The sequence below is a fragment of the Sturnira hondurensis genome, unplaced genomic scaffold, assembly GCF_014824575.4.
Source record: "Sturnira hondurensis isolate 20B ecotype Veracruz unplaced genomic scaffold, ASM1482457v3 Scaffold0014436, whole genome shotgun sequence".
Lineage (NCBI taxonomy): Eukaryota > Metazoa > Chordata > Mammalia > Chiroptera > Phyllostomidae > Sturnira > Sturnira hondurensis.
The window spans coordinates 2,210,983-2,238,009 of record NW_028087067.1 but is presented as its reverse complement, the minus strand read 5'-3'; the positions used below and the strand labels follow the sequence as shown (position 1 = coordinate 2,238,009).

Below are 27,027 nucleotides of genomic sequence, written 5' to 3'. Positions count from 1 at the left end.
CATGTGTCCCCAGGAATGTTCTCTGGCCTGGGCACCAGATTCTTGGAGTGCTGAGAGCAGCGTGGGGCCCGGCTGCCGGGCCGCGCGAACTCTGGCTGAAGTGTGCGCCGTTCTGCGAGCTCATAGACGTCCTCGGGGGACTCGCGGTGGGCCTCCCGTTTCTCTGAGGAATGTTAATGCGGCTCCCAAGTGCTCCCGGGAGAGCCGAGCACCGTGGCCCCGTGTTTTCTTGGTCACCCCGGCCCCCACCCTCGCCGAAGGGCTGTGGGCCTAACCCTCTTCTCGGACTTTATTTTTAGACACTCCCATTCTAAGCAGAGTGACACTTTAAATCCAGTGTCAGCATCCAGCCTGAGGGCACAGGGCCTGCCTCCCCGGGAGAAGGGCCGGAGAGCCACAGAAGCGTGTCTGTCCGCCTCGGAAAGGGACATAGTGTCCGTGGTTTGCCCCTGGAGCTGATCTGGGGCTCCCCACAGGGAGACTCCGGGACAGGAGGGTGCCCCTCTGGGGGTTGTGAACAGCCGTCTCCTGTTCTGGGGACCCGCCAGGACAGGAAGGGAGCCCCCTTCCCCTCATCACCGAGTGATGGAGTAGAGGCTCGAGCGGCCTGGGGAGGGAGAGGGCCCCAGCTGTGCAGGGACACGGCGGGGCATGTGGGCCCCCTCGTGCTTGCAGGTGGGTCTGTCACCATCTGTGTGCGTGTGCCGTGCCAGCACACTTCACACCGGGCGGGACACGTACGGGACAGAAATGCAGGGTGAGCTGAGAGGGACCGAGCCCAGGAGGTCACACTTCCCCTCACACCCGGCACTGCCGTGGGGACAGCAGTGGCTGCCGTCAGTCGGTCAGCGGGTCTGCAGATCTGGGGGCCGGGGCCTCATTCCCAAGGCCGAGGGGCGAGGCGGCCGGCCCTCCTGGGCACACAGACACACACACACAGCCCGGGGGACTGGCCGGCCCTTCTCCCCGCCAGTCCAGCCCCCCTCCCGCTGCGCAGCCCCAAGTGCTAATTGGCGAGCCAGCCAGTGCTGATGTGTGAGGCCGCTCTGCCGGATGTTAATGAGATCTAATTTGCGAGGCTAGTGAAAATCGAGGTTAAAATCCCCTGGGAGGAGCTGGCCCCGGGCCTTGGCAGGGTGGACGGCCTGGCGGTCCCGCTCCTCCTGCTCGCCCCACTGTCCTCAGCCCGCCCGCTCCGGCCCCAGGACGCAGCCCCTGCCGCTCTCCCCTGGAGGCCCACGCCGCTCGGCTGGGGTGCTAAGGTGGTGTCGGGGGAGGGGGCTTCTGGTCCAGGAGTTTGGCACCTGTGTGTGTTTTAACGAACGCTGTGAGAGCCACACACGGCACTGTAACAAGATGGAGCATTTTCTAAGGCGGCGTTTTATCTAATCACAGCCCCCCCCCCCCCNAAGGGGGCGTTTCCTCACCCCCCCCCCCCCCCCCCCCCCCCCGCCCAGGGAAGGGCAGGGGCTCCCAGGGTGCGGCTGAGCAGCTTCAAGTGCAGGCAACTCACTTACTGTAAAGTCACAGTCAGGCCCTGCCTGGTGTAGCTCAGTGGATTGAGTGTCAGCCTGGGAACCAAAGGGTTTCTGGTTCAATTCTCGGTCAGGGACATGCTTGGGTTGTGGTCCAGGTCCCCAGTAGGGGGCGCATGAGAGGCAACCACGCACTGATGTTTTTCTCTCTCTCTTTCTCCCTCCCTTCCCCTTTGTCTAAAAATAAATAAATAAAATCTTTAAAAGAAATTACAAAAGAAGCCACAGTCAGGAAGAGACCTGGCTTTGCTCTTTCATGAGCAAGGGCCCCAGGTCAGGAGCCGCTGTCAGGAAGGCTCACGTCCAAGTTCGGGTCACGGGCTCTCACAGAGCCGCCCCACAGCAGGTTCAGGACCTTCATCTGCTTTCTCTCCCCAAGGGCAAACTTCGATGACACCGCGACCTACTCTGCGGTGGCCACGAACGCGCACGGGCAGGTGTCCACCAATGCGGCAGTGGTGGTGAAGAGTGAGTGTGCGCCCCGGGGTGCGGTGGGGTTCGCGTGTGGGCCCCTGGGCTCTCCCGGCCGCGCTCACCCCCCTCTCCGGCAGGGTTCCGAGGGGAGGAGGAGCCGCTGCACTCCGTGGGACTCCCGATTGGACGTAAGTCGGCTGCTTCCTCTTGGGGCAGGAAGATGTGTGGCGATGTAGCGTGTAACTACAAAAGCTAGTTTTTAAGGTCAGATCGTGGGTTTTTTTGAGCCCAAAGGGCTCTCCTGTTTCTCGCTGGCCAGTGTCAGTCTGCCGACCATTTGTCCTGATGTAATCCTGGGCCGGGTGGCGTTTACACCCTTTTCCTCTTTATCCGCAACCTTGGTGTGTTGGGACGAGGCTCTAACCGGCTGAGCAGCCCGGCCAGGGCCGGTGAGGCGGCGCCTTAGATGCCAGGGACGCTTCCCATTTCAGCTGGGGGGAGGTCCGTGAACCCCAACCCTTGACCGGAAGGAACGTGGGTCGCCACTGCGTTCAGTGCTCAAGGACAGGCTTCCTACGCTCCCGAGGTGGCCTGCTCACTCCTAAGGGGCAGCCATGCAGGCCTGGGGTGGGCGCCAGGCCCGCCAGACCGCCATGGGCTGGCCCTGCCTCGTGGGCACACCCGGGCCTCTGCCTCCCACCGTCACGTCCCGCCACGTTGTTCCCCTTTCTCCCCTCCCCAGCCCCTCCCCTCGCCCCTCCCCCTCGCCGCTCCCCCGCCCCCCTCGCCCCTCCCCCAGCCCCTCCACTGGCCGAAGCACCTGTGTGGCTCTGTGCTCCCCAGTTTCCCCGGCGCCCCGCAGTGGGCCGTGGGCAGCGAGTTTGGGGTCCCTCTCAGGCCCAGGGCAGGTTTATTTATTTATTTTTGGGGGGCACCAGGACAAATGATCAACAGCCAGCTGCCCGGGAACCAAAAATTAGGCTTCCAAAATCTCTTGATGTCGATTCTGCACTTATAACAACCAAGCGGCCCTGTGTGTGCCACTCCTGACAGAAGCTCTTTGTCCTGGGCAGTTTCTGAGCCGATGGCCCAGGAGGCCAGCCTGTGACCGCCCCACTCTCTCTGTGCAGTGCCCTTGTCCTCTGTCGTCCCGTACACACACTTCGATGTCCAGTTTTTGGAGAAGTTCGGGGTCACCTTCAGGAGAGAGGGCGAGACGGTCACACTCAAGTGCACGCTGCTGGTGACACCGGACCTGAAAAGAGTGCAGCCACGGGCCGAGTGGTACCGGGATGGTGAGTGCAGGGACCGTCCCCCCAACTCCTCAGGAGACTGCCCCTTGCAGGCTGTGAACTTGGCCTTGGCTGCTTTGGGCAAAATGAGTTGTAAAAGTGTTAATTTGGCTTTCCTCTTTCTGCTGAAGGGGCTGCAGGGGACAAAGCCAGGAGAGAATGTGGGGCCTGCCTGTGACCTTGAACTTCACCCTAGGAGTGTGGGGAGGTTAATGGGGGAGAACTTAATGAGTCATCAGAGATTTCTGTAAAGAAGATCCCTGTGTGGGGAAAACAACACAGAACAGTGAGCTCACATCTGAGTTCTGAGTGTGATAACGCAGTTTTCACAGGAAGCAACAGCAGCAACTCCCATCACAGGTGGGGGGCAAGGGGACACCTGCTCAGGCTCCTGCCAGGGCGGGGTGGTCTCCCCACCACCAGTGAGCACAGGCCGTTCTGTGTGCAGCCTGGGTAAGGAGACGTGCCCCCTTGCCTCTCGGCTCTGCCTGCAAAGCGGCTGGTGTTCTGGGGGTCAGGACCCCACACGGTGCGAGCCAGACGACGTGGCCCATGCTCTTCCTGCTGCCGGGACATTCACGGTCTCGGTTGGGGGAAGGTGCAGCGGGGCAGCCTCTGGCATCTGCTCAGAGTGTGATAGACACCCTGGGACTGGCCACGGTGCTTGGCCAGACACAGGCGCTGCCAGGCGCGCCCTCCGGGGTCAGCCTGGGGCACAGGTCGAGGTGAGGGAGAGCCCAGGGGAGGGCTGTCGGCTGCAGGCGCGAGCGTCCTGCATGCTCAGTAGAGGCAGGGCGCAGCAACGCAGGGACCCGGGCCTGCCCGGAGGCTTCGGTGCGGAGAGACTTTGGAGGGAGAGACGGCTGCTCAGCGGGGACCACAGCCTCCTGTCGGGCGAGAACACGGTAGTCCTCCCTCGCCTGTAGTTTCCCTTCCCAGTTTCACTGAACCACGGTCTGAAAACAGTAAGTGGAAAATTCCAGAAATAAGCAAGCCCTCAGTTCTAAATCGTTCGCTATGCTGAGCAGCGTCCTGCTGCATCCGGCCCGGACGTGACTGATCCCTGTGCCCGAAGTACACGCTCCCCGCGTGTACTCCCTTGAATCACCGCGTAGCCGGCTCCAGGCTCAGGGCAACTGTCTCGGTGCCACAGGGCTGGCACTGGGTCACCCATAGTTTCCTGAGTGCCGGCCCCAGAGCCCAACTGCAGGGGGGTGTTCTGCACCCAGCTTTCCCTTAAAGAAAGCTCCCAGCCGGCTGGGAGCCCCCGGCTGAGGCCAGCAGACATGGTGGGGTGGGGGACAGGTGGGCGGGGTGCACTGAAGAGCCGTGAGCTGCGGTCAGCCCAGGTTATCAGGAGGCAAAGCCTTCCTTGGCTGTGCAGTGTTTTCATGAAGGGATATACGTGGCTCTAGATGTGACATGACTGTCCCTGGGAGGCCAGAGCGGCACATGACTCGCTTTCCTGCGGACCTCTGCCTGCGGGGCAGCTGTGTCGCCCCTGGCGATGCCCTGGCTCCGTGGGAACCAGCCCTCAGACTTCTCGGAGTGCAGCTGACCGGTGTTGCACCTGCATGGGCATGCACGCTGGGCCCCGTGCGCTCCGGCCGCTGCCTGAGCTGCCTGCCACTCTCTCTCAGACCTGCTGCTGAAGGAGTCCAAGTGGACCAGGATGTTCTTCGGGGAGGGCCAGGCCTCCCTGTCCTTCAGCCGCCTGAGCAAGGACGACGAGGGGCTCTACACCTTGAGGATCGTGTCCAGAGGGGGCGTCAGCGAGCACAGTGCCTTCCTCTTTGTCAGAGGTTCGTGGTGCTCGGGGTACGGGGCCGCGCAGTTCTGGGGTGACAAGGGAGCAGGTCACAGAGGGTAGGAGGTTCCGAGTAAAAAAAATTCACGCACGTGTTCACATTTCTTGTCACCGATGATGCATCACAGTCGAAGGACAGGTGCGTCCTTGGACGTGAGGAGCAGACGGGGTTCCTGTGGGCGGTGGGGAGACTGAGGGGGCCAAGGGGTCCCCACTCCAGGGACCCTCACCCGGTCGTGTCCCCCCACCCCCGGCAGACGCTGACCCGCTGGTCACAGGGGCTCCTGGTGCGCCCATGGACGTGCTGTGCCAGGATGCAAACCGGGACTATGTCATCGTCACCTGGAAGCCGCCCAACACCACCACGGAGAGCCCTGTCCTTGGCTACTTCGTCGATCGGTGAGCACCAGCTGAGTCCTCAGGGGGTTGGGGACGTCCCTGGGACCCACGTCATCGTGGCGGACGTGCTCAGGTGCTTCTCCAGGCTCAGAGTCAAAACTTTGTTCCTGATGGGCTCCAGGTCCTCGCTGTTGGGTTGGGGAGTGTCACCGAACAGGCAGGGCCTGGCCGTCCCCAGGCGTCTGCGTTGTCACCTTTTCAGCACCTGGTGTCATGTCCCATTGGGCGGAGGGTGCAGCTGGCGGGTCAGCAGGTCCCTCCCTGCGGAGGACAGGACGCTGGGCAGGGCAAGACGCAGGCTCACAGTTCCCGGGGCCTGCTGGCTCCGTTAGGTGAGGGTTTCCTCTGGTCTCCAAGTGAAAACAGGGCATCGTGTGGGGACTTTCTTTGAGGCGGAAACTGAAACGCAGACCATTAAACCCGGGCATGTGTGTGTCGTCCTGTGGGTCCCTGGGCGTGGGACTCACCACCCGGGCAGGACACAGGGAGAGACTGGGAGTTCCCGGGCCTGCGGTTTGTGCCTGAAGCGGACCTGCCGGTCACTGCAGCAGTGGCAGTCACAGGGGACGAATTCACGAGTGAGACCGGGGAGTCCGGCTTTTGGGCTCGGAGTGGGTGGAGGGACTGAAGAGTTTGTGTGTATAAAGCCCAGTGACATAAGGTGGTTATTTGAGAAAAAATATCAATCAGCTCTTTTTTCTTTTTTTTTTGGCATCCTGGCAATTAAGTTTTTTTTTGCCTCAACAAAGCTACTTGTTCAGCTAAAATAGTCACGTCTGGGCAATACTTCGATAGGCACCAGTCAGATCGCAGAGCGCTCGGGGCCCTTCAGGGTTCAGCTGGAATTAAAAAATGGAACCCAGAAGTTGATTTGTGTCCCCAGCGGCATTTGGCGGTTTTTCAGCTGTCTGGCCAAACGGTTTCAGGCGCCTTCTCAGTGAAGGGTCCCTTCTCCCCTCCCCGGAAAGATGAAAATCCAGAGCTCCGTCCCGCTGGGGCCGGTTAGCAGGTGCGGGGCGGAACTTTCCGTGAACGATTCTGAGCAGTTAGGAGAAGAGGGAGTTGATTCTTTTCGAAACGGCTGTGCATCTCTCCGAAAGGCTCCCTCTGCTCTTTCCTCCCGGGAATTCGACAGGAAGTGTGGTCCTCACGTATCTCAGCCTCTGGAGAGCGGAGGTTAAACTTGAGTTCCGGTCAGGACTTGGTATTTTCCAAGACTTCCAGCTGCACGTGGGAACCATGCTGAAAGGAACACGGTGCCGTTATTGGTGTAGGTGGCGGGCCAGCGCCCTGGGGTGCACTCCTGGGCTCAGCGCTGAGGGCGGCCCCCCCATCCCAGCCGGCAAGGCCAATGGCCGGGCGCCTGTGGGACCCCCAGGTTTTGCGATGGAACTTGTTAAAGAAGGACCACCGATGGCCCTGAAATGGCTTGTGCGGGAGATTTTTCCCTAAACGTGTCCGAAATCAGGAATTAATCTTAGCCTGTAAATTGCCAAGGCTCCGGAATACGTGTTTCTTCAATAGCTGCCTGTTACTGCTTATTCTTACGGTTTGTGTTAGTCGGTGTTCTAAGGGCGCCGGTCTCAGCCGCGCGAGACCTTCTCCTGTTGTAACCGTTACACACTACGTGTGCACAAACACTTGTGTGCTCGCTGCACCCTTTCCCTGTGACAAATGTTATAGAATACCTGTGCACAAATGCGTGTGTGCCCGCAGCACGCTCTGGGCTGAGTCTCTGCCACTCTCTGGCCCGCTGTCACCGAAGGTGCGAGGTGGGGACGGACAACTGGGTGCAGTGCAACGACTCGCCTGTGAAAATCTGCACGTACCCCGTGACCGGGCTGTTCGAGGGCCGCTCCTATGAGTTCCGCGTGCGGGCGGTCAACAGCGCGGGCGTCAGCCGGCCGTCCCGCGCCTCGGAGGCCGTGGCCGCCCTCGATCCCGTTGACCTCAGGAGGTTACAAGGTGGGTCGCTGACGTGTCCGATTCCAGCTGTGTCCGGGACGTGGGGGTCTGGGGTGGGGTGTGCTCCTCCCCCTTTACCCCTGACGGTGCTGAACATCCTGGGGCGCGGGCCCCACCATCGGCCCCACCATCAGCCTCCCCCGAGGGGTGGGCGGGCCAGGCTGAGACCTTCCTGCTGCTCTCGGCTGAGACCCAGTTAAATTGGTGCAGAATTAGACGTTTCTTGGTCCATCAGTGACACAATCTCAGCACCTAATGGGAACTGGAAGGCGTGTAGAGCAGGCTGCTCTGTGTGGGAGCGTCGACTTCACGTCACGCAGATTCCTGAGTGGGCCTGGGCCGTGGCCATGGTCTCAGCAGGGCTCCATTCTCCTTCCCCGCGGGCTCGCTTGCGGCGTGTTGTCGAAGCATCAGCGCCGATGCTTTCAGGGCAGGGATGTGCTGGATCCGCGGCCGAGAAGGCCAGGCGGACGCTATGCGTGGGGGGCGGGTGCTGTTCTCAGGAAACCGGTGGGTGGCGTTCAGCACGGACCTTTCTCTCTGCAGCAGTGCGCTTGGAGGGAGACAAAGAAATCGTGATCTACGAGGAGGACCTGGAAGGTGAGTTGCTCTTCCTCCCCAGGCGTTTGGGTTGGGGGCGGGGACGGGTGGTGAGAGCAGAGGGCCCTCCGGACAGGGGCGCTCTCTACACGTGAAAACAGGGACCGTGGGTCAGGGGGCAAGCGCAGGGTCTCTCTCAGTTAAAGGGAAGAAAAGCAGGACAGAGGCGGGAGTGGGAGCAGGAATCCCGGTGCGGCCACCCCGTGGAAGTCACTGTTTTCCTGTGGGGTCCACCCTGGTGCCCTTTTGGGGGCAGGAGAGAAGAAACCAAGCTGAGTCCAACACTTGGTGACCAGCTGGCGTCAGGTGTCTTTCTCACACATTCCGTCACTAGGGCAGGATTTGGGATTCATTTACGGAAACTTTATTTCTAACAACTTAACTAAATAGATCACGTCTTACCCGTCATATAATGTTCCTGCTGGGTTTTGTGACTACTTAATATTCCTGCCAGATGTACCTAGAAAGAGTGACTCATTCAAAAGGAGAGCCTAGCGTTATTAGTCAGAATCTGAAGATTTTTATTGGACTTACGATCAGAGTTCACCGAGGGGAGTGAGTGAAAATTTAAAAATAAAAAGAATTATTTAGCTTGGGGCCGTCGCCTATAAGGGAAACCCCATGGCAGCGGGTTCAGAGGGGCTCTGGGCTGTCCCCAGCCTTTCACTCGTGTGCGAAGCTCAGGAGCACGGGTCACTGTTTCTGCCACGGTGGTGGGGCCGTGGGTCTGGGAGACTTGGTCTTGTGTGGAAAGCACTTGGATCAGCACCTAGGCCCCCAACATCTGACCGCAGGCGAGGACAGCCCTGGGTCAGAAGAGGGGCACAGGCGACGAGTGACTGTGAGTGTCCGGTCGTGGTCGTCAGCGTGGGCTCGGGGCTGGCCCTGTGGGCTGTCACACATGCAGCAGAGCCACAGTGCTGACAGGGGTGCGTGAGTGGGCTGGGCCGGGACGGCCTGCTCCGGGCAGACGTGTGGTGTCAGCCCTGAGGGTGCACAGGACGGAGCATGCAGGGCATGGCCCTCAGACAGAGGAGGTCAGGTTCTGCAGGGCGTCCACTCTGCAGGGCGTAGAAACACATGCCCAGGGCCGCCGACCTGGCCAACCCCACCTGCCCACGCCGGGCAGAAGCTGGCAGCTGTCCAGTGTGACCCTTTTCCTGGGAATCGCCTCGTGTCACACTCAGGAACTCGGGGTGATCTTTGGTCAGGCTGCGAGCCGCCTCTTCCCGAGTGGCCTTGTGCGGAGCGCTGGGCGCCAGGGTGGGTGGAGCTGAGGGCCGGCCTGGTGTCGCCCAGCCTCACAGGGCTCCTTCCTCTGCAGGCGACGTGCAGATCCCGGGACCTCCCACCAACGTGCACGTCTCCGAGCTCAGCAGGACCTACGTGGTCCTCAGCTGGGACCCCCCGTCCCCGCGCGGCAAGGAGCCCCTGTCCTACTTCATCGAGAAGGTACAGTGCGCGCGGCCTGAGACCACGGCTCCGTCCGCGTCCCCTCTGTGTGTCCCCTGAGGTGTCCCTTGCAGAGGAGTGGCCCCTGCACTCCCATCCCAGACGCCGCGTCGCCGAGGTTACAGGCAGGAGGCTGCAGGCGCCGGCTGCCCGGTGGACCACCAGATGAGCTCACATCAGCGTCCGGGCGCTGTCGGGGCTCTGCCGCCCCCTTTCCCGTGTGAGCGAGCCCACGCCCTGCCTGCAGGCTCTGAGTCCCCACTGCATGGAGGGTGTCACAGCAACCCTCCCGCTGAGGCACTCTGGGCTCCGGATCCTGAGGGCTGTGGGACGCGGCGGATGGGGGGACGCTGACCTTCGGTTCCCAGGCCGAGTGGCCACTGGGCGGCGGCCCCGTAGAGGGGCTCCCACTGCCGGCAGCCGAGGGTGGGCCTGTCTTCCTTCTGCACACTGAAGAAACACCTGGTGTGTGGTGGCCCTGACACACAGCCCTGGTTCGCCCACCCAGATGTCCCGATGTCCTGTGCTCCAGGCAGATCCCCCCTCACTCTCCTGCAGCCCCCGCGTGGGTGACCAGTGCTAGGGACGGACTTGGGCTCCAGCTTTCCTTGGGCTCCTGGGATCTTAGCACGAAGTCCCTTGAAGTTTTCTCCTACTCCCTCCCTGTCCCCCCTTCTCTAACAGAGGGTCCTCCTGTCCTCCAACCCCCCAGCCAGCTGTCACCTCCCTCCCCAGACAAAGAACACACTGGGGCCCCCGGGGCCCCCTACCGGCTCCAAGAGAGTGGCCTCTGCTGAATGAGGGAAAACCCTCCTTCAAACATGAGCTGGACCCCAGGAGCCCAGATGGGTGTTGGAAATCGTCCCCAGGGCTTCTCAGCATTTGACTGCCTCCGGATTCCTTTCAAAAGCATTTTTTTTTCCCTATAAGGGAAAAAGAAACATGTAATTGAAACTTTGAAAGTAATTATCAACGACAGAAATTAATCATGCAGTATAGAACGTTTGAAAAATGCAGACACATAGAATAAAATCAAAACCACCAACAGTCCCATCCTATAAAACCGTCACCATTGAGAAGAAATGGTGTGTGTTTATGGTCTTGGTCTCTGTAGGTCCTTATATTCTCGATGTATCTTGGACACAGTCTGTATCCTTTATCTCATTGAACAAAATGGTGCGGTTGTCACCTATTGAAGATCTTCACGGAGTGCCTCAAAGGCTCCCTTTTTAAATGTGTGACTGTTGCTGTGATGGTGGGAACATCGCCGTCACATGTTCCCACGGTCACAGCTGCAAAATAACAGCAACTGTGAACCCAAATGTGAGTGGTTGAGTTGTCGTGGCCTTTTATGAGTATTCTCCTAAGTTGTCTCTCAACCATTTGCCGTCCAGCACTCTGTACCGAAAACGACAACCTGTGTGATGATTCCTTTCAGTTTTCTATGGTTTCATTATTCCCCTTCAAGAGAAAATTTTATTGGTAAGCGTTTTCGATTTTAAATAATTTCTTCTCTTGTTCTCCTGATTGGCTTCCCCTTTCATGAACTAGGGAACAGACTCACGGCCGGCACAGTGTGCGGGGCGCCGACGGACTCCCCCAGTGCGGTTCCATCGGCTCACGGTGGGAATCGGCTCTCAGGTCCCGTTTCTCTCCCCAGTCCGTGGTCGGGAGCGGCAGCTGGCAGCGGGTCAACGCCCAGACGGCTGTGAGGTCCCCTCGCTACGCCATCTTTGACCTCGCGGAGGGGAAATCGTACGTGTTCCGGGTTCTGTCTGCAAATAGACATGGGCTGAGCGACCCGTCGGAAATCACCTCCCCCGTTCAGGCCCAGGACACCATGGGTGAGTTGTCACTGCACGTGGCTGGAATTCGGGACGGGCCCCAGGACGAGGTGGCACTAGACAGCCGGTGCCTTTTGTTGCTCAGGACACCGATACTGCACGGGAGCTAAAGCGTAGGGCACCTTCAATTCCACTGCGCAGGAGCCGGCGACCCCTCTGCCCTGCTGCTCAGGCCTCAGCATTCCTCCCGGGTTTCAGCTCCTTCTGATGAGACTGAGCCACGTGTTAGAGACATTTCCGGGCAGCAGTCACTTTAAAAAGAGCCCCCCACCCCCACCCCCCCGCCTCAGTGCGCCAGAGTTTCTCGCCTGGCTGCCTGAGGTTCCCGCTATGGAGGTGTCAAAGTCTGGGTGAGGAAGTCCATGGTTAAAACAGGATTTGAACTTGAATCCCTCGTGGAGTCTGACAAGTGTGAGGGAAATGTGGTTTTCTTACAGTCGGCGATTTTCTGCTCCCCTTAGCCGTGCAGGTGTGTCCCTGGGGGATCTTTTTCAGGGGTCCTGGTGGGGGTGGCTCTGGGTTGTTCTTCCTTCCGTCTGCAGTCCGGTGGGGCCTTGGGAGGCCAGAGAGGACTGGCCAGCACCCCTGGGCCCTGTGGTGGTTCATCCACCCTCGTTCCGTTCCTCCTCGTCCAAACCCTGTCTCCAGGCCCAAAGCTGGGTGGCCCTTCCCTGCCGAAACAGGGGCTTGAAGAACTGCAGGCGTCCTTAAAACGCGAATAGCTGAGCATGTATGATTGTGTCTCCCCCGCAAAGTCGCCCCATCTGCGCCGGGCCGGGTCCTTGTGTCTCGGGACACGAAGACCTCCGTCGTGGTGGAGTGGGACAGGCCGAAGCAGGGGGAGGACCTGCTGGGCTACTACGTGGACTGCTGCGTGGCTGGGTCCAGCCTCTGGGAGCCCTGCAACCACAAGCCCATCGGCTACAACAGGTGAGGCCCGCCTCCCCGCCCCCTGAGCCCCAGATTGCGAGTGAGCGAGGCTTCCCAGGGACGTGCTTCTCGGGGACAGGGAGGGGCTGCTGGATCGCCCGCTGGGGACCGGTCGTCCATCGCGCCTCGGCCGCCGTTCCTGTTCACACCGTTTCATGGGGGAAAGATGAGAGGTGACTCAGGACAGTGAGGGTCGGGCGTCAGTCAGGTCTCCCTCCAGCCAGCACGCAGGAGGGCCGCTTGGGACTGGACACTGCAAATGCTGCGGCAGGAGGGTGTTGTCCACGGTCAAGGTGCTCGCAGGCCGTGGGAACAGTGAGACTGTTGCATGTGATACATTTTAAATCCTCACTCAAGCGATGAATCACACCGGCACCGGGCACCCCCCACGAGCAGAGCATTTACTTAGCTCTCCGTGTGGGGCTGGACATGTGCGGGGGGTGGGGGGAGTGGCCCTGCAGCCCCGTCCCAGGCAGGCATGGTCTTTTACGGAGGTGACGTCGGTGACAGGCATGGTGGCGGCCGTCGAGGCCTGAGCCCAGTCTGACTTCACCGTCCCGGCCTGTGGCCCCTACTGAGTGAGGGCTTCTCTCTGAGTTTGCCACGAGTGGGGTTGCTCCGGTGAGGAGGGCAGCAGCAGTTGTGACTGACCCTTTGTCCAGACAGATGCTGGACAGGTGGGAATGCAGCGGGGCACAGAGCGGGGACTGTGACCCCGAGTGAGGGCCCTCGGTGTGGCCGGGGTCGGCCTCCTGCTTTTTGCCCCTGCCTGTTGCTTCCGGGGAACCCACCAGGAACAGGGAGTGGATGTGCCTGATGTGTGTGCCAGGCTCTCTGACAAGTCAAGTCCCTTCCCTGGCTGTGCTGGGGGGCGAGGCCACCCCTGGGACTGTGCTGTGTGGGGGATGGCCACCCCTGGTAGCCAGACCCCTGCATCCCCAGGTTCGTCGTGCACGGCCTGACGCCCGGCGAACAATACATCTTCCGAGTGAAAGCTGTGAACGCCGTGGGGACCAGCGAGAACTCGCAGGAGTCCGACGCCATCAAGGTCCAGGCCCCACTCAGTAAGCGCCGACCCTGCCCGGTGCCGGCCCTGGGCCCGGTGTGCCCTCTGCACGAACACACAGCTGGGGGCCGTTGGGGATGTCAGAGGGGGAGAGGGGTAAGCCGTCCCACGGAGGACGTGCGGTTCTGGGGAAGCTTCTCAGCCGTTGTTCCTTGTCCTGGACGTGCCAGCATGGGCCGGCGGGGGGAGTGACCGTGTGCCAACCACATGAGAGATGCTGTTGGAGGGCGGCTGAGTCTCCCAACTCAGGGACCCGTGTTGAAACTTGTGCTTCTGGCTGAGGGTGCTCTTTCCCAAGCAGCCTCGGGCGCTTTGAGCTGTTCTGGGTTCCGGGAACCGTCGTGAATGGTCCCAGTGGGTTCCACAGGCTCGTGTGACCTCATGGCTCCAACCAAAGTCACTGTAAAACATCTCAACTTTGTTGGAACTGAGAAACCCCAGCCCCAACTTGTGGGACCGGCCCTGGTGGGTCCCTGGCTCTGGGGCCGAGTGCACGGTGGCCCCGTGACTGCCAGTCCGGGGACAGGGGCTTCATGTCGAGTTCACCACACGTGTCCCCTCAGACGGGACTTTCTGACACAGGATGTCCTACGGGGCATGTTCAGGGTCACTTTTTCACTTCTGAAAAGCATGTTTTGCTCCTCGACTGTTTTTTTCCAACTCCATTTAACGTTTTCAGCAATTAAGTTTTCTAGCCTGATGAGGGTGTTTCTAGAATTTCCAGAAATTCTAGATGGGACTTAGGTGGGCGAAGACAGCAGAACGAAGCAATCACCCTTTTGTCCTGAGGGCACTACCGTCCTCTCCATCTTCCCAGGAGGGACTTTTAAATAGTCCTGTCCACCTGTTAAAGCCACTCCTTGGAGAAGAAAGCCAGTTGTTTAGTTTCTTCTTCTCAACTGTTTAGTTTTTTGTTCTGCGCTGTGAAGGGCTCATCACAGCGCGCCTGTAACTCAGGGAAGGGGGATGCCCGGCTGCAGGTCATTCAGAGTCGGGGTGAAGGGGCCCCGGTAGGGAGAGGTGGCCCAGTTCCCAGCCTGGAGCCTTCATCCTCACCGGATCAGTCCGAGGTCCTCCTCAACCCAGCGGGAGGGGGGCGTACCGGCCTAGACAGCGTCATTCGCCTTGGGTGTCAGGAGAGCCCCCAGGTCTTCCTCAGGGCAGGGGGCAACCTGGGGCCTCCGACATCCAGGCCGCTTTCAAACAGCCCGTCTCTCTGGTGCTACTGAAGCCCCAGGAGAGGTTGCCGTGTGTAATGCGCCTATTTGCCCACATTTCTGAGGGAAAAGTCAGGGTGTGCTTTATATATGGGCAGTGCTGATTCTGTATCACCACGAATGTTTGTAATTCTTTGTTTATGCTTAGGCTTTCATAATACAAAAGTTATAGAATTTTTATCACACAAAAAACAAGTATCAAAATATAAACAAATAAATATCGAATTTAAAAACTAAAAGATTTTCTTCCTGAAAGTTTGGGCCCACAACGTGGTGTGTATTACACACAGGAGAGCATCACATCCAGCAGAATATGCTGCTTAGAAATAGCTGCACATTTATACAATTTTTAAAACTTTCTTAAAGAAGGAGATAAAAGCAGGAATATTTAGAAGGGAGGGAGGAACCGAGGCCTGGGGCTCCGGCCAGGCCCCGTGGCTGCCCCACAGGCCACGGGTGGGACCCAGACTGACGCGCGTGTCCCCCGCAGCCGTCCCCTCCTATCCCTATGGGATCACGCTCCTGAACTGCGACGGCCACTCCATGACCCTGGGCTGGAAGGTGCCGCGGTTCAGCGGCGGCTCGCCCATCCTCGGCTACTTCGTGGACCAGCGCGAGGCCCAGCACCGAAACTGGCGCGAGGTCAACACCACGCCGGTTGCAGAGTGCATCCTGACGGTGGGTTTCGGGGGTTCGCCTGGGTGACCCCACACGGTGGGCAGCGTCCTTCCTTCGGTGTCCCAGGGCTTGGTCACTTTAGATGATTCAGTTCCGAAACAAAAATGGACGTAAGGAATTCACAGCCTCGTGAGGTCACGGGGCCGTAGGCCTGGGTGGGTCTCAGGGAGCAAGTTTTTATTCCTGAGAAGCAGGAAAGAGGAGGGTGGGTGGGCAGGTGGGTGGCTGACAGGCACGGTGCTGCCGTGACCGAGCCCAGCCTCGGTGGTGGGCCCCGGGCAGGCAGGGCCTTTCCACCCCGAGCCTCTGTACTCTGCTGTCGTCTTGTGACAAAGGTGTGGTCACTGCTTGGTGGCCACCACCTTCCTGAGAGACGCTTGTTGTTCAAGCCTGCGGGGGAGTCACCTGTGAAAACATGTCCAGGTGGAGAGAGTAGAAAGAACTTCGGTTTGGGGTAAGAAGGATTGGAACCAAGTCCAGATGCAAACCCTGGGCAGCCGGGGGCTTCCCCTCCCAGGGCTCCAAGCCTTCCAGAACATTGCCCCCCGTGAGCAGTGGGAGAGGAGGGGTGTCTGTCCCCCAGGGTCCCGCCCCCGGTTCCGTGGTAGAAACACAGGAGGAAGTGGTGAGGGCATCCCTGGGCTCACACCCCCGGCAAGGGCAGACGCGGCAGCTTCAGGGGGTCACTCATGCTGTGAATGGGGGCTTTTGTTTGGGGGGAGACGCTTAGAAGGTCTCACCTCCGTCTGGCAGAGGGTTCTGCTTCCTCTCGCATTTGGAAGTAGTATCTGTGTCCATCATACGCTTCACACAGGTGTGTGACATGTGGCCAAAACTCAGGCCGAGTGTGGCATGAGTGATTGTCCTCTGTTGACCTCTGACACTCACAGTGCCTGCTGTCGCCTCCCAGGCCCGCTCTCCGGAGAAAAGTGCCTTGTCACCTCCTGCAGGCAGCCCCTCCGGGAGAGGGTGGGTCCCTGTGCGGAGAAAGCAGCAGGTTAACCTCACGGTGCAGGTGGGCAGGGCCCTCTGGCTCCCAGACCGGCCGCCTGCTGGGAGGCAGGGCTGGAGGTTCTGGTGAAGCCCCTCCTTGTCTCCGTGGGGCCCAGCAGGCAGAGCAGGCCCTGTGGTGGCTGCTGAGCAGCCTTGTCCCCTGAGGGATCTGTAGCCCGTGCGCTGGGAACAGGTGACAGGGAGCCTCCTGGGATGGCTCTGAGGTGTCCCGTGTCCCCTCCCATGACGTCTGAGGTGCAGGTGTCTGCAGGGGAGGGTATCTCAGAGGCTCAGTGTCCCTTTCTGTGGGGGGGCACCCCTGTCCCCCCTGTCAGAGGCTCCATGGAGCGGCTGCCACATGGCAGGCGGGTGGGGACCTCCTCCGGTGATGCGTCACTCACCCACCAGGTCCCTCCCCGCAGTCGTCATTCTATAAATCGACCACAGACCCACCCTCTCCCCGGGGGACTCGAGCCGGCTTCCACTTCACCGGTTAAACACACTCCCACAGGTGGACGGCCTGACCGAAGGCTCGGCGTACGAATTCAAAATCTCCGCCACCAACCTGGTGGGCGTTGGGCAGCCCTCGGACCCCAGCGAGCTCTTCAAGTGTGAGGCCTGGACGGCGCCGGAACCGGGTGAGGGGCCGCACTCTGGGGCACATGCTCAGCGCATGCACCTTGCTCCTGTGGGGACCGCCCCACATCTGTGCAGCCTGCAGTGTGGGCAGTGGGTCCCCGGGGCCAGGCTCCGAGCAGAGCTGAGGGTACCCTGGTAGCGGACCGGGTGGGGCAGTTAGTGAGCAGGGACAGACAGGTGGCCCGTCCAGGGGTGGGGTACAGAGAGCCTGCCTTTGCTGCGCACCTGGTCCAGGTGAGTGACATGGACCTGGGAGCTGCTCCAAGGAGCCCCTCGGTCGCTGGGCTGCCTGTCAGTGTGGCTGCCGGATGTGAGGCCAGGCCGTGCCCTGTCCCGGGCGCTGTGCTCAGGGGCCCCTCCTGGAGAGAGGCGTCCTGGCCAGGTGGCGTCCCAGGTGCAGCTTCCCTGCCGTGGCCCCTGAGTGCATGGCACTGACCAGAGCCCTGTTTCAGGCCCCGCCTACGACCTGACCTTCTGCGAGGTCAGGGACACGTCGCTGGTCCTGCTCTGGAAAGCCCCGGTGTACGCGGGCAGTGGGCCCGTGTCCGGGTATTTCGTGGACTATAAGGAGGAGGGTTCCGAGGAGTGGGCCACCGCCAACGAGGCGGCCACTGCGAATCGTTACTTAAAGGTGAGTGCTGACCCCCACCACAGACCTGAGGGGGAACTTGGGTGCTGGGGGTGGTCCTCACCAAGCTGTGGCCAGAGGCTGTGGTGAGATGCCTGGTTTCTCCCCAGCACGTGGTCAGCCATCCTGGACCGTGCTGAGCTGGCAGGGTGGGCACAGGCCTGTGTGCGCCCCTTGCAGGTGGTGCGTGCCCCCGTGCCTTCCCCGTGCAGCCCCCACGCTGCGTTCACTCGGTCCGAGGGGTTGCTACCTGAGAGCACGCGTACACACACCTGCACACCCGGTGTTACCGCCGCTGACAGAGCTGTAAAGGGAGGTTGCTCTGTCCTCTCTCCCAATATTTCTGGTTCTGCCTGAAGTTCACCAGTCCCTGGGGCCAGCTGTGCCAGCTGTCCTGAGCCTGTCTCCCTGGCTTGTGGCCCCTCGGAGACCTCCTTTTCTGGGCTGTGACCCAGGTGACCAGTGTCCACCCTCCGCAGAGCCATGTCCAGCTGGGGCCCCGGCTGCCCAGAGTGAGTGGGCAGCCACCTCCTGGGAAACAAGACCAGTTTTCTCTGAATGGGTAAACCTGCTGCTGAGGTTCCAGCTGGACAGACATGTTCATTAGGAGTGTGTCAAATGCGTGTTTTATTCACGGTTGCCGATGCGGATACAGCAGCACTGTCAGCTCAGGTGTGAGGGGCCTCGATCAAATTTCTTTTCTTTTTTTTCGATCAAATTTCAATGTGTGTAAATGATGGGCCGTTTTGCACAGTTTGGGTGCACTTCTGAGATGATGGCGTGTGGCCCCGTAGAAGGACGTCCACTGCTTTCACACCCCGGGTGGGGAACGAGACGATACCACTTTAGTGCTTTCGGAAGCGCAGAGAAGAGAGAAAGGGGGTGTGTCAGAGTCACTGCAGATCCATTTGTTCCTGCCGAGCCAGCCCTGAGTGGGCACCTGTTCCAGCGAGGCACGCGCGGCAATTCCGGCCGGAGGAGGAGCACGTCTCCTTTTCGCAGAAAGGAAGCGTGTTCGTTATAAAGCGTGAGAAACAACCTTCACACATGTGCCCGTGTGACGCCTCCTCCCCCACCCCCAGGTGTGCGACCTGCACCATGGGCAGAGCTACGTCTTCCGTGTGCGGGCCGTGAACGCCAGCGGCGTGGGGACGCCGTCGGACTTGTCCGAGCCGGTGGTCCTGGAGACCAGGCCCGGTGAGCGGGGTGGGGGGCGGCCGGGGTGCCCGGCTTGTGAGCAGTTGGGTGGGCAGGGAGATGGCAGGTCCTCGAGGCGGGGGGCTGGTGCTCGCGTCCCCACAGGACAGGGCGGGTCCCCGTGTGCGCGTGGTGGTGAGGTCTTCTCTGGGGGCAGTGGAGCAGCGAGCCCAGTGCTGGTGGCCTTTCAGCTCCCGCTGGACTTGGATCAGGACGTTGCACAGCCCCGGGTGTCGCTGTGGTTGACAGGGGCATCCTTCTGGGGGCCGAGGTGCTCTCGGGACAGACGGATGGGGCAGACGGCGTCTGAGCCGCGGGGACCCATGGCCCCCAGACTGCAAGAGCCCTCTAGCCTCTTCTTTCCCCTCCACCGGGCACTTGCTGCCTTTCGTTTGTTCTGCGCCTTCTCCTTGGCGACCGCGGGGGTCTGGAGGTGCCCAGCCCAGGTCGTACTCCGTGGGGAGGCCGAGGGGTCGCCTCCAATCCCTAATTCCCTAAAGTGGGTCCACCTGGGTAACAAAACCCCCTCCCTTTCCCACTAAAAAAATGGGCACAGAGGCGGCAGTGAGCTGCTGAAATCCATTGGGGCGACGGTGGCTGGGGTGACGGTGGCTGCCTGGCCCCCAGGAGCAGAGAGGAGTTGGTGTCCGAGAGAAGAGGGACATCAGGGCCGGGACAGGCAGCTCCAGAGGTTTTCCCCAGTCGTCCTGACGTAGGGAAGGAGGAGGGACAGAAAGGCAGAGACACAGCCCGAACCCCTCTGCCCTCAGTGGGCTTTCTCCGAATCTCAGTGGATGTTCGGTCGGCTCCCCCACGTGTCCCCGAACATCCGAGGGGGTGGCAGGGGAAGCTGGAGATTCGATGAGCCTCTTGTGGGCCTGCGCCCCCCCTCCCCCCGCTCTGGGAGAAGAGCATCCGGGGGCGCGTCTCTCCTTCTCTCGGGCTCACCGGTGACCTCGCTCTGCAGGCACGAAGGAAGTCGGCGCCGGCGTGGACGAGCAGGGCAACATCTACCTGAGTTTCGACTGCCCGGACGTGACGGACGCCTCGCAGTTCACGTGGTGCAAGTCCTACGAGGACATCGCGGGGGACCCGCGGTTTGAGGTCGAGACCGTCGGGGAGCAGTAAGTCATGCCGGGCAGAGGGTAGGTGTGGCCTCTTAGACACTCGGACAGATGCGGACCGTTAACACCCCTTTGTCCTCCCTCCAGCTCGAAGCTGTACTTTAAGAATCCGGACAAAGGGGACTTGGGGACGTACTCGGTGTCGGTCAGTGACACGGACGGCGTGTCCTCCAGCTTCGTCCTGGATGAGAAAGGTACCCTGGTGGGATGCAGGCAGGCCTTCCGTGGTTCACAGTGCTTTCTGAGGTCGGCCCTGAAGGCTCATTGGCCTGGAGAAGGGGCGCGCGTTTGTGAGGGGCGGGGGTGGGGGCGATGTGTGCACACTGAAGACCGCTCAGAAATCATGCAGACCCTGGTGTCCACCCTCTTTCCCGGGACGTACGGCGCACACACTGCTTTCACAGCCGGCGGGCTGCAGCTGCGTGCGGGCAGTGTGGTGAGCAGGACGTGGAGTGTTCGCCAATAAGCCGTGAAGTTAATGGGATGGACGTGGGAGAGAAAGAGTTGCCTGTGTTCCCTCCCAGAGTTGGGCAGTCGGGGTGACGAAGGACACGGGGTGTCTGTGTCTAGTTGTGTGTGGGAAGTACCACCTAACTGTTGACCTCACAACTTGCCCCCCCCCCCCACGAAGAGAAGACGGCAGTGGGAGGTGAGGAAGTCCTCACTGGGGCCCAGGAGACCGCAGTGGCTCCACGTGGGTCCGTTCGCAGGATCGGAGGCGGCTGTTCGCTGCCGGGCTCCTGTGTGTGCCCCGCCCCTTCTGCACGTGGGCCGCCTTCCCCTTCTTTACACGGACAGGCGGTGAGGTGCAGCGGACTGTGCAGCACTGCACGGAACCCTCCCATGCCCGCGTTCTGGGGTCTTTAACAGCGTCCGAGTCCCCGAGTCCTCGGCTGAGGTGCGTGGCCTCTCGGACACCTCAGCTGGAGACGCACCCTCCTTGGCAGTGGGCACTCGGTGGCCAGCTTGCTGGGGGTGTGGTCCCGGGAAACTGACCCGGGCTGGGTGCCGGCGGGAGGGCACAGGCCAACGTCCGGGGAGGTGGGGAGACAGTGCTCGGTGGGCTGCGGGCACCTGTCCGGCTGCCTCAGATGTGGGGTGAGGTCGGTCGGCTCCTACAAATGTAACCAGACCCAGCAGGATAGGAGCGGGGCCGTTCTCCCTCCTTCCTGGGGTCTGCGGGGGGGCTGGCCCTGAGTCCTGCTACCCAAGCTGCCTCTTCTGACCCTACCGTGTGGTCTTTAGCTAGTTTTTTACCCTCAAACATCCTTAAATAATTCTTAAAATCGGCACACTCCTCTGTAACACTGTGGAGGTTGCAGATGACGTTTTCACTTTAAGTTGTTGTGAAGGGTGAACATTCCAGCATATTTTGTGTTGAACGTGGATGTGAAGGACCTTAAAGTGTTTTGGGCACCCCTTTGCACCCGCCCCAGGAGCCCATTGGGTTTACGGGAGTTTCGACCGTCANGACAGGCAGCTCCAGAGGTTTTCCCCAGTCGTCCTGACGTAGGGAAGGAGGAGGGACAGAAAGGCAGAGACACAGCCCGAACCCCTCTGCCCTCAGTGGGCTTTCTCCGAATCTCAGTGGATGTTCGGTCGGCTCCCCCACGTGTCCCCGAACATCCGAGGGGGTGGCAGGGGAAGCTGGAGATTCGATGAGCCTCTTGTGGGCCTGCGCCCCCCCTCCCCCCGCTCTGGGAGAAGAGCATCCGGGGGCGCGTCTCTCCTTCTCTCGGGCTCACCGGTGACCTCGCTCTGCAGGCACGAAGGAAGTCGGCGCCGGCGTGGACGAGCAGGGCAACATCTACCTGAGTTTCGACTGCCCGGACGTGACGGACGCCTCGCAGTTCACGTGGTGCAAGTCCTACGAGGACATCGCGGGGGACCCGCGGTTTGAGGTCGAGACCGTCGGGGAGCAGTAAGTCATGCCGGGCAGAGGGTAGGTGTGGCCTCTTAGACACTCGGACAGATGCGGACCGTTAACACCCCTTTGTCCTCCCTCCAGCTCGAAGCTGTACTTTAAGAATCCGGACAAAGGGGACTTGGGGACGTACTCGGTGTCGGTCAGTGACACGGACGGCGTGTCCTCCAGCTTCGTCCTGGATGAGAAAGGTACCCTGGTGGGATGCAGGCAGGCCTTCCGTGGTTCACAGTGCTTTCTGAGGTCGGCCCTGAAGGCTCATTGGCCTGGAGAAGGGGCGCGCGTTTGTGAGGGGCGGGGGTGGGGGCGATGTGTGCATACTGAAGACCGCTCAGAAATCATGCAGACCCTGGTGTCCACCCTCTTTCCCGGGACGTACGGCGCACACACTGCTTTCACAGCTGGCGGGCTGCAGCTGCGTGCGGGCAGTGTGGTGAGCAGGACGTGGCGTGTTCGCCGATAAGCTGTGAAGTTAATGGGATGGACGTGGGAGAGAAAGAGTTGCCTGTGTTCCCTCCCAGAGTTGGGCAGTCGGGGTGACGAAGGACACGGGGTGTCTGTGTCTAGTTGTGTGTGGGAAGTACCACCTAACTGTTGACCTCACAACTTGCCCCCCGCCCCCCCACGAAGAGAAGACGGCAGGGGGAGGTGAGGAAGTCCTCACTGGGGCCCAGGAGACCGCAGTGGCTCCACGTGGGTCCGTTCGCAGGATCGGAGGCGGCTGTTCGCTGCCGGGCTCCTGCGTGTGCCCCGCCCCTTCTGCACGTGGGCCGCCTTCCCCTTCTTTACACGGACAGGCGGTGAGGTGCATCGGACTGTGCAGCACTGCACGGAACCCTCCCATGCCAGCGTTCTGGGGTCTTTAACAGCGTCCGAGTCCCTGAGTCCTTGGCTGAGGCGCGTGGCCTCTCAGACACCTCAGCTGGAGACGCAGACCCTCCTTGGCAGTGGGCACTCGGTGGCCAGCTTGCTGGGGGTGTGGTCCCGGGAAACTGACCCGGGCTGGGTGCCGGCGGGAGGGCACAGGCCGACGTCCAGGGAGGTGGGGAGACAGTGCTCGGTGGGCTGCGGGCACCTGTCCGGCTGCCTCAGATGTGGGGTGAGGTCGGTCGGCTCCTACAAATGTAACAAGACCCAGCAGGATAGGAGCGGGGCCGTTCTCCCTCCTTCCTGGGGTCTGCGGGGGGGCTGGCCCTGAGTCCTGCTACCCAAGCTGCCTCTTCTGACCCTACCGTGTGGTCTTTAGCTAGTTTTTTACCCTCAAACATCCTTAAATAATTCTTAAAATCGGCACACTCCTCTGTAACACTGTGGAGGTTGCAGATGACGTTTTCACTTTAAATTGTTGTGAAGGGTGAACATTCCAGCATATTTTGTGTTGAACGTGGATGTGAAGGACCTTAAAGTGTTTTGGGCACCTCTTTGCACCCGCCCCAGGAGCCCATTGGGTTTACGGGAGTTTCGACCGTCAGGCCTGAAGGGAAGGGTCTGTGCCCGCCCCCTGACTGTCACCCAGACCAAGGTCACGTTCTGCCAGGAAAAGCCTGGCTTCGTGTCTCGGTTCAGACAAACATGTTCGCACACGGCTTTGGGACCAGTGTCTGAGTCCAAATTCTAATGTGGGGGAGGATGGAAGGAAAAAGGGAAGAAATGAAGAAAAGGCTTAGAACCTTCGGTTTTTGTGGGGCCGCTTCCGGGGCTCTCTCGGGAGCAACGTGACCCGCTGTGGAATTGGTTCTTCCCGTGCTAACCCACCGCGGTGACGCGCCAGGGAGGGGCGTGTGTGTGACAGAGACGTGGAAGAAGGACCTTCTGAAGGGGTGTCAGTCCCAGGCCACCAACGCGTCCTTAGCCGGGCCACTCGAGGAAGGAGGCCCCGTGGCGTTGGGGAATCTGGAAGCAGACCCTCCCCTCCCTGGAGCCTGCCTGCCCCCTCCAAGACCTCTGCCCTGACGCTTCCCATTAGTAAGGGGGGCGACTCTCTAGTTCACTGGAGACGGTGCTCCCAGGTCAAAGTCGCCCCCCATCCCCTCTCCCTTCTGGTGGGAGCTTCTCTTGCATCCGTAGTTCAGCTCCGTGATGTGCGTCTCTGCCTCGGGACTGTTTGCGAGCTTCCGAGTGTGCCCGGGAAACTCAGCAGACACGTGCTTCTTCCTTTCAGAGTTGGAACGTTTGATGGCCCTGAGCAACGAGATCAAAAATCCCAGTAAGTGGGCCGGGGCTTGGCTTCGCGACAGCACCAGGCGGGCGGCCCGACCCTGTGCAGATCTCGCTGGGCCGCACGAGGGGGTGAGGGGTCCCGTTTCCGCTCCGGCCCCCAGGCTTGCCCCCTGTCCACGTAAAGCAAGTGCTTGCAGACATTTTCATTGCCTGGGGAGTGTTTTGAATTTGGGGTTCAGTGTGGCTGCCCGTCAAATGGGACCCCCATTGCAGAATCGCACTGGACCCAGGGAGAAAGCTGGGCTCTGCACACCCAGCTCCCCCACCACGGGCTGCAGACGTGACAGGCTGCTGGGCTTTGTCTTTTGGGGGGTTTCATGATAGCCAGCATGGATGTTTCCCACGGCGCCCTTGTCCTGTCCCTCGGGGCTCCCGCCTGCTGACCTGCACCCCCGTCCCCACAGCCATCCCCCTGAAGTCGGAGTTAGCCTACGAGGTGTTCGATCACGGCCAGGTTCGCTTCTGGCTGCAGGCCGAGCACTTGTCCCCAGACGCCAGCTACCGATTCGTCATCAACGACAAGGAGGTCTCAGACGGCGAGGTGAGTTCCTGGGCGTGGGGGCGGGGCGCCGGGCTCTGCAGAGCGTGGCCTTGGCTTTGCCGCGGCGGCCACTCACTTACACTCAACACCGAGTGTGTTCTGGTGCCCATCTGCCCTGTGGAAGGCGGGTGTGGTGGGCAGGGTGAAGGGAGGAGGGGTCTTGGCCACGCGCAGAACGGCACTGGCATTTCCAACTGGGCAGGTGGCGTTTCTGTGTTTGCTGGGGCCCGGGCCTGGGGCGGGGGCTGGGCCTTGACTCACTAGAGTCCCCAAAGCCGTCTCTGAGTAAACAGAACCTGGGGCTCCCCGCTGGGGCTCGGGGCCCTGTCTGCCTTTCCCGGTGGGTGTTGGCCTTTATCCTGCAGACAGGTCCTGATTGTCCATCGGGCAAAGGGAGATGTAAATGTGGCCTCGTGGACATTATCTTCGAGTTGAAGAAACGCAGGTTCAGTGAGGGGATGATACGGAAAAATATGGAACCGAGAGAGCGCTGAGTCAGTGCAGGGCGCACTGCCTGAGTCCGGGGGGCTGAGATTTGAGATGCCGGCGTTGTTAGGAGGGATTTCAAGGGAGCTGGCTCTGGGAGCATGTCCGAGGAGGGAGAACTGGGGTACGGGCGGGGCACAGGCACCCCACTGTCTGCACCTGCTCAGAGCTGGTGGTCAGTCACCCGGCCGTGGACACCGCAGGAGTTGGCGGTGGCTGCAGGTGGAGGGGGTGAGGAGGCCAGAGCAGCGTCCACTCCTGGGAAGGCGTGGTGGGAAGGACGGTGAGAACTGGCCCGGCCTCACTCAGTAGCCTCCGAAGACCTGGCCAACCTGGTGTCCTAGACGGCCAATGAGCCTATCTGCACGGGCGCCGTGTGGGCGACACCGTCCCACTTCTTGGGGACGCATCTTCCAGTGAGATAGGCAGGAAGCAAGAAGACTACAGGACCCGGAGTCCTGCGAGGGGGAGGCGGGGGCTGCAGGGAGCCCGGGGGGGGGGGCGTGTGCCTGACTGAGATCCAAGGTCGAGTCCAGCAGTGTCCCCCCCAAGCTCACCCTGGAGGCCCAAGTCTGGTGTTTTGGTGAAGCCACCAGTGTCAGGTGCCAGGCGGGGGTCCGTGTGCTGGGGCTCAGGGACACGAGGAGCATTGAGTGTGGAAACGCTCAAGCCCTCCTCCAGCCTCTCCTGGAAAAATCGATGCTCCCTCACCGGGCCTCTGCACCTGGTCAGTGGCAGCACTCCGCACGGCCCTGGAGCTCCGAGGCCTCAGGGCCAAGGACAGCGCCGCTGGGACGGCCACCACAGTGTCGCCATGGGTGCACACGGCTTTGTTGTCTTGGGTTAGCCGTGTGTCCGAGGCTGCAAGGCTCACTCTGCTGGGGCCCTGGTGATATAGCCCCTCCACCCCCTGCTGGCAAACACCCGACCAGGGCCTCTCTCCACATGTGCATGGGTGTCCCCTACTTGGTGTTTGGCCGGCTGGGAGCGTTAGAGGATGGAGCTGCACCCGGGTCTCGGTGCGCACAATCCCGTAAGACCCCAGGCGATGCAGTGGCTCCGTTCGAGAGGCGAGCTGGAGGAAGCAGCCTCACTGCAGGACCGGCCCCCTCCCGGCCCCCAGGCACACAGGATGAAGTGTGACAAGTCCACCGGCGTCGTCGAGATGGTGATGGACAAGTTCACGGTCGACGACGAGGGCACCTACACCGTGCAGATCCAGGACGGCAAGGCCAAGAGCCAGTCCTCGCTGGTGCTCATCGGGGATGGTAGGCGGGACCGGGCGTCCTCCCGGGGAGAGGGGAGATCCCGTGGGCTCTGCTGACCAGAGACACAAACCTGTTTCCTGTCTTTCCCCTCCTTAAATGTTGAATTTAGCTTTCAAGGCTGTCCTAGAAGAGGCTGAGTTTCAACGAAAAGAATTTCTCAGGAAGCAAGGTAGGTGTGTGACTTGCCTGCCGCCCAGAACTTGGGTTTGTGTTTAAAGCCAGCCCCGCGCGGGTCGAGGCCTAATGCCCCTTTACCCGGCCAGCCGCCCGGCCAGCCGCCCGACCGCTGCCTCCTCCAGGCGCTGGGGGGCCTTTCTGCTGTCCGCCCTCCTCCTTCCTCTCATCTGTTTTTTTCCCCCTCATTCCCACCTCCAAAGCCCCAGAATGTAGCGTTTAGCGTCCCGTTGGCCATAACTGCCCTGGCCGAGGAGATGACTGGCGTAGCCAGGCTCGGTGGCTGACTTGCTAAGTAACTAACTGGTCTCTCGCCCACGCTGGGGAGATAAGCTCCCCAGCACTCACTCCTGGTAAGCAGTCCTCTGTGCTAACCCTTTAGTGTCTGTGTGTCTGTCTGTTGGAGAAGGGAGACGCTCCTCTCACTGCGTGGATGGTGTCTCCATGCCTGGCTGCCCGGTTCTGGGGGAGCCACAGCTCAGGGTGGGTGATCCCGCAGCCGCCACGCCCCCGGCTCCATGGCTCACCTTGCATCTGTTTTGACCCTGAGCCCTGGGGCCTCTTGCAGCATCTATAAAACACCTCCTGTAGGCGAGCTCAGCTCTTACTGGTGAACTTGGGAGGAGCCGGCCTC

General features: G+C 60.9%; 1 protein-coding gene and 1 non-coding gene across 2 annotated transcripts in view; one reads left to right on the top strand and one right to left on the bottom strand.

Annotated features, from left to right (window-relative positions):
* Positions 1 to 27,027, top strand: part of MYOM2 (myomesin 2) — a 48,511-nt gene that overhangs the window by 10,813 nt on the left and 10,671 nt on the right. Inside the window, exons 7-27 of the mRNA XM_037063375.1 lie at positions 1,915 to 2,003; positions 2,087 to 2,137; positions 3,080 to 3,244; positions 4,882 to 5,043; positions 5,306 to 5,447; positions 7,213 to 7,412; positions 7,959 to 8,012; positions 9,337 to 9,464; positions 11,125 to 11,308; positions 12,064 to 12,238; positions 13,181 to 13,302; positions 15,012 to 15,199; positions 16,704 to 16,830; positions 17,284 to 17,462; positions 18,542 to 18,656; positions 19,624 to 19,780; positions 19,868 to 19,974; positions 23,866 to 23,910; positions 24,329 to 24,465; positions 26,075 to 26,219; positions 26,329 to 26,389. Of these exons, the coding sequence (XP_036919270.1) occupies positions 1,915 to 2,003; positions 2,087 to 2,137; positions 3,080 to 3,244; positions 4,882 to 5,043; positions 5,306 to 5,447; positions 7,213 to 7,412; positions 7,959 to 8,012; positions 9,337 to 9,464; positions 11,125 to 11,308; positions 12,064 to 12,238; positions 13,181 to 13,302; positions 15,012 to 15,199; positions 16,704 to 16,830; positions 17,284 to 17,462; positions 18,542 to 18,656; positions 19,624 to 19,780; positions 19,868 to 19,974; positions 23,866 to 23,910; positions 24,329 to 24,465; positions 26,075 to 26,219; positions 26,329 to 26,389 (2,733 nt within the window). The remainder of the gene's footprint in view (positions 1 to 1,914; positions 2,004 to 2,086; positions 2,138 to 3,079; positions 3,245 to 4,881; positions 5,044 to 5,305; positions 5,448 to 7,212; positions 7,413 to 7,958; positions 8,013 to 9,336; positions 9,465 to 11,124; positions 11,309 to 12,063; positions 12,239 to 13,180; positions 13,303 to 15,011; positions 15,200 to 16,703; positions 16,831 to 17,283; positions 17,463 to 18,541; positions 18,657 to 19,623; positions 19,781 to 19,867; positions 19,975 to 23,865; positions 23,911 to 24,328; positions 24,466 to 26,074; positions 26,220 to 26,328; positions 26,390 to 27,027) is intronic.
* On the bottom strand, positions 2,877 to 3,013 carry LOC118999068 (U11 spliceosomal RNA). The gene has a single exon (XR_005069030.1). It is a non-coding gene; the product is annotated as a U11 spliceosomal RNA (small nuclear RNA).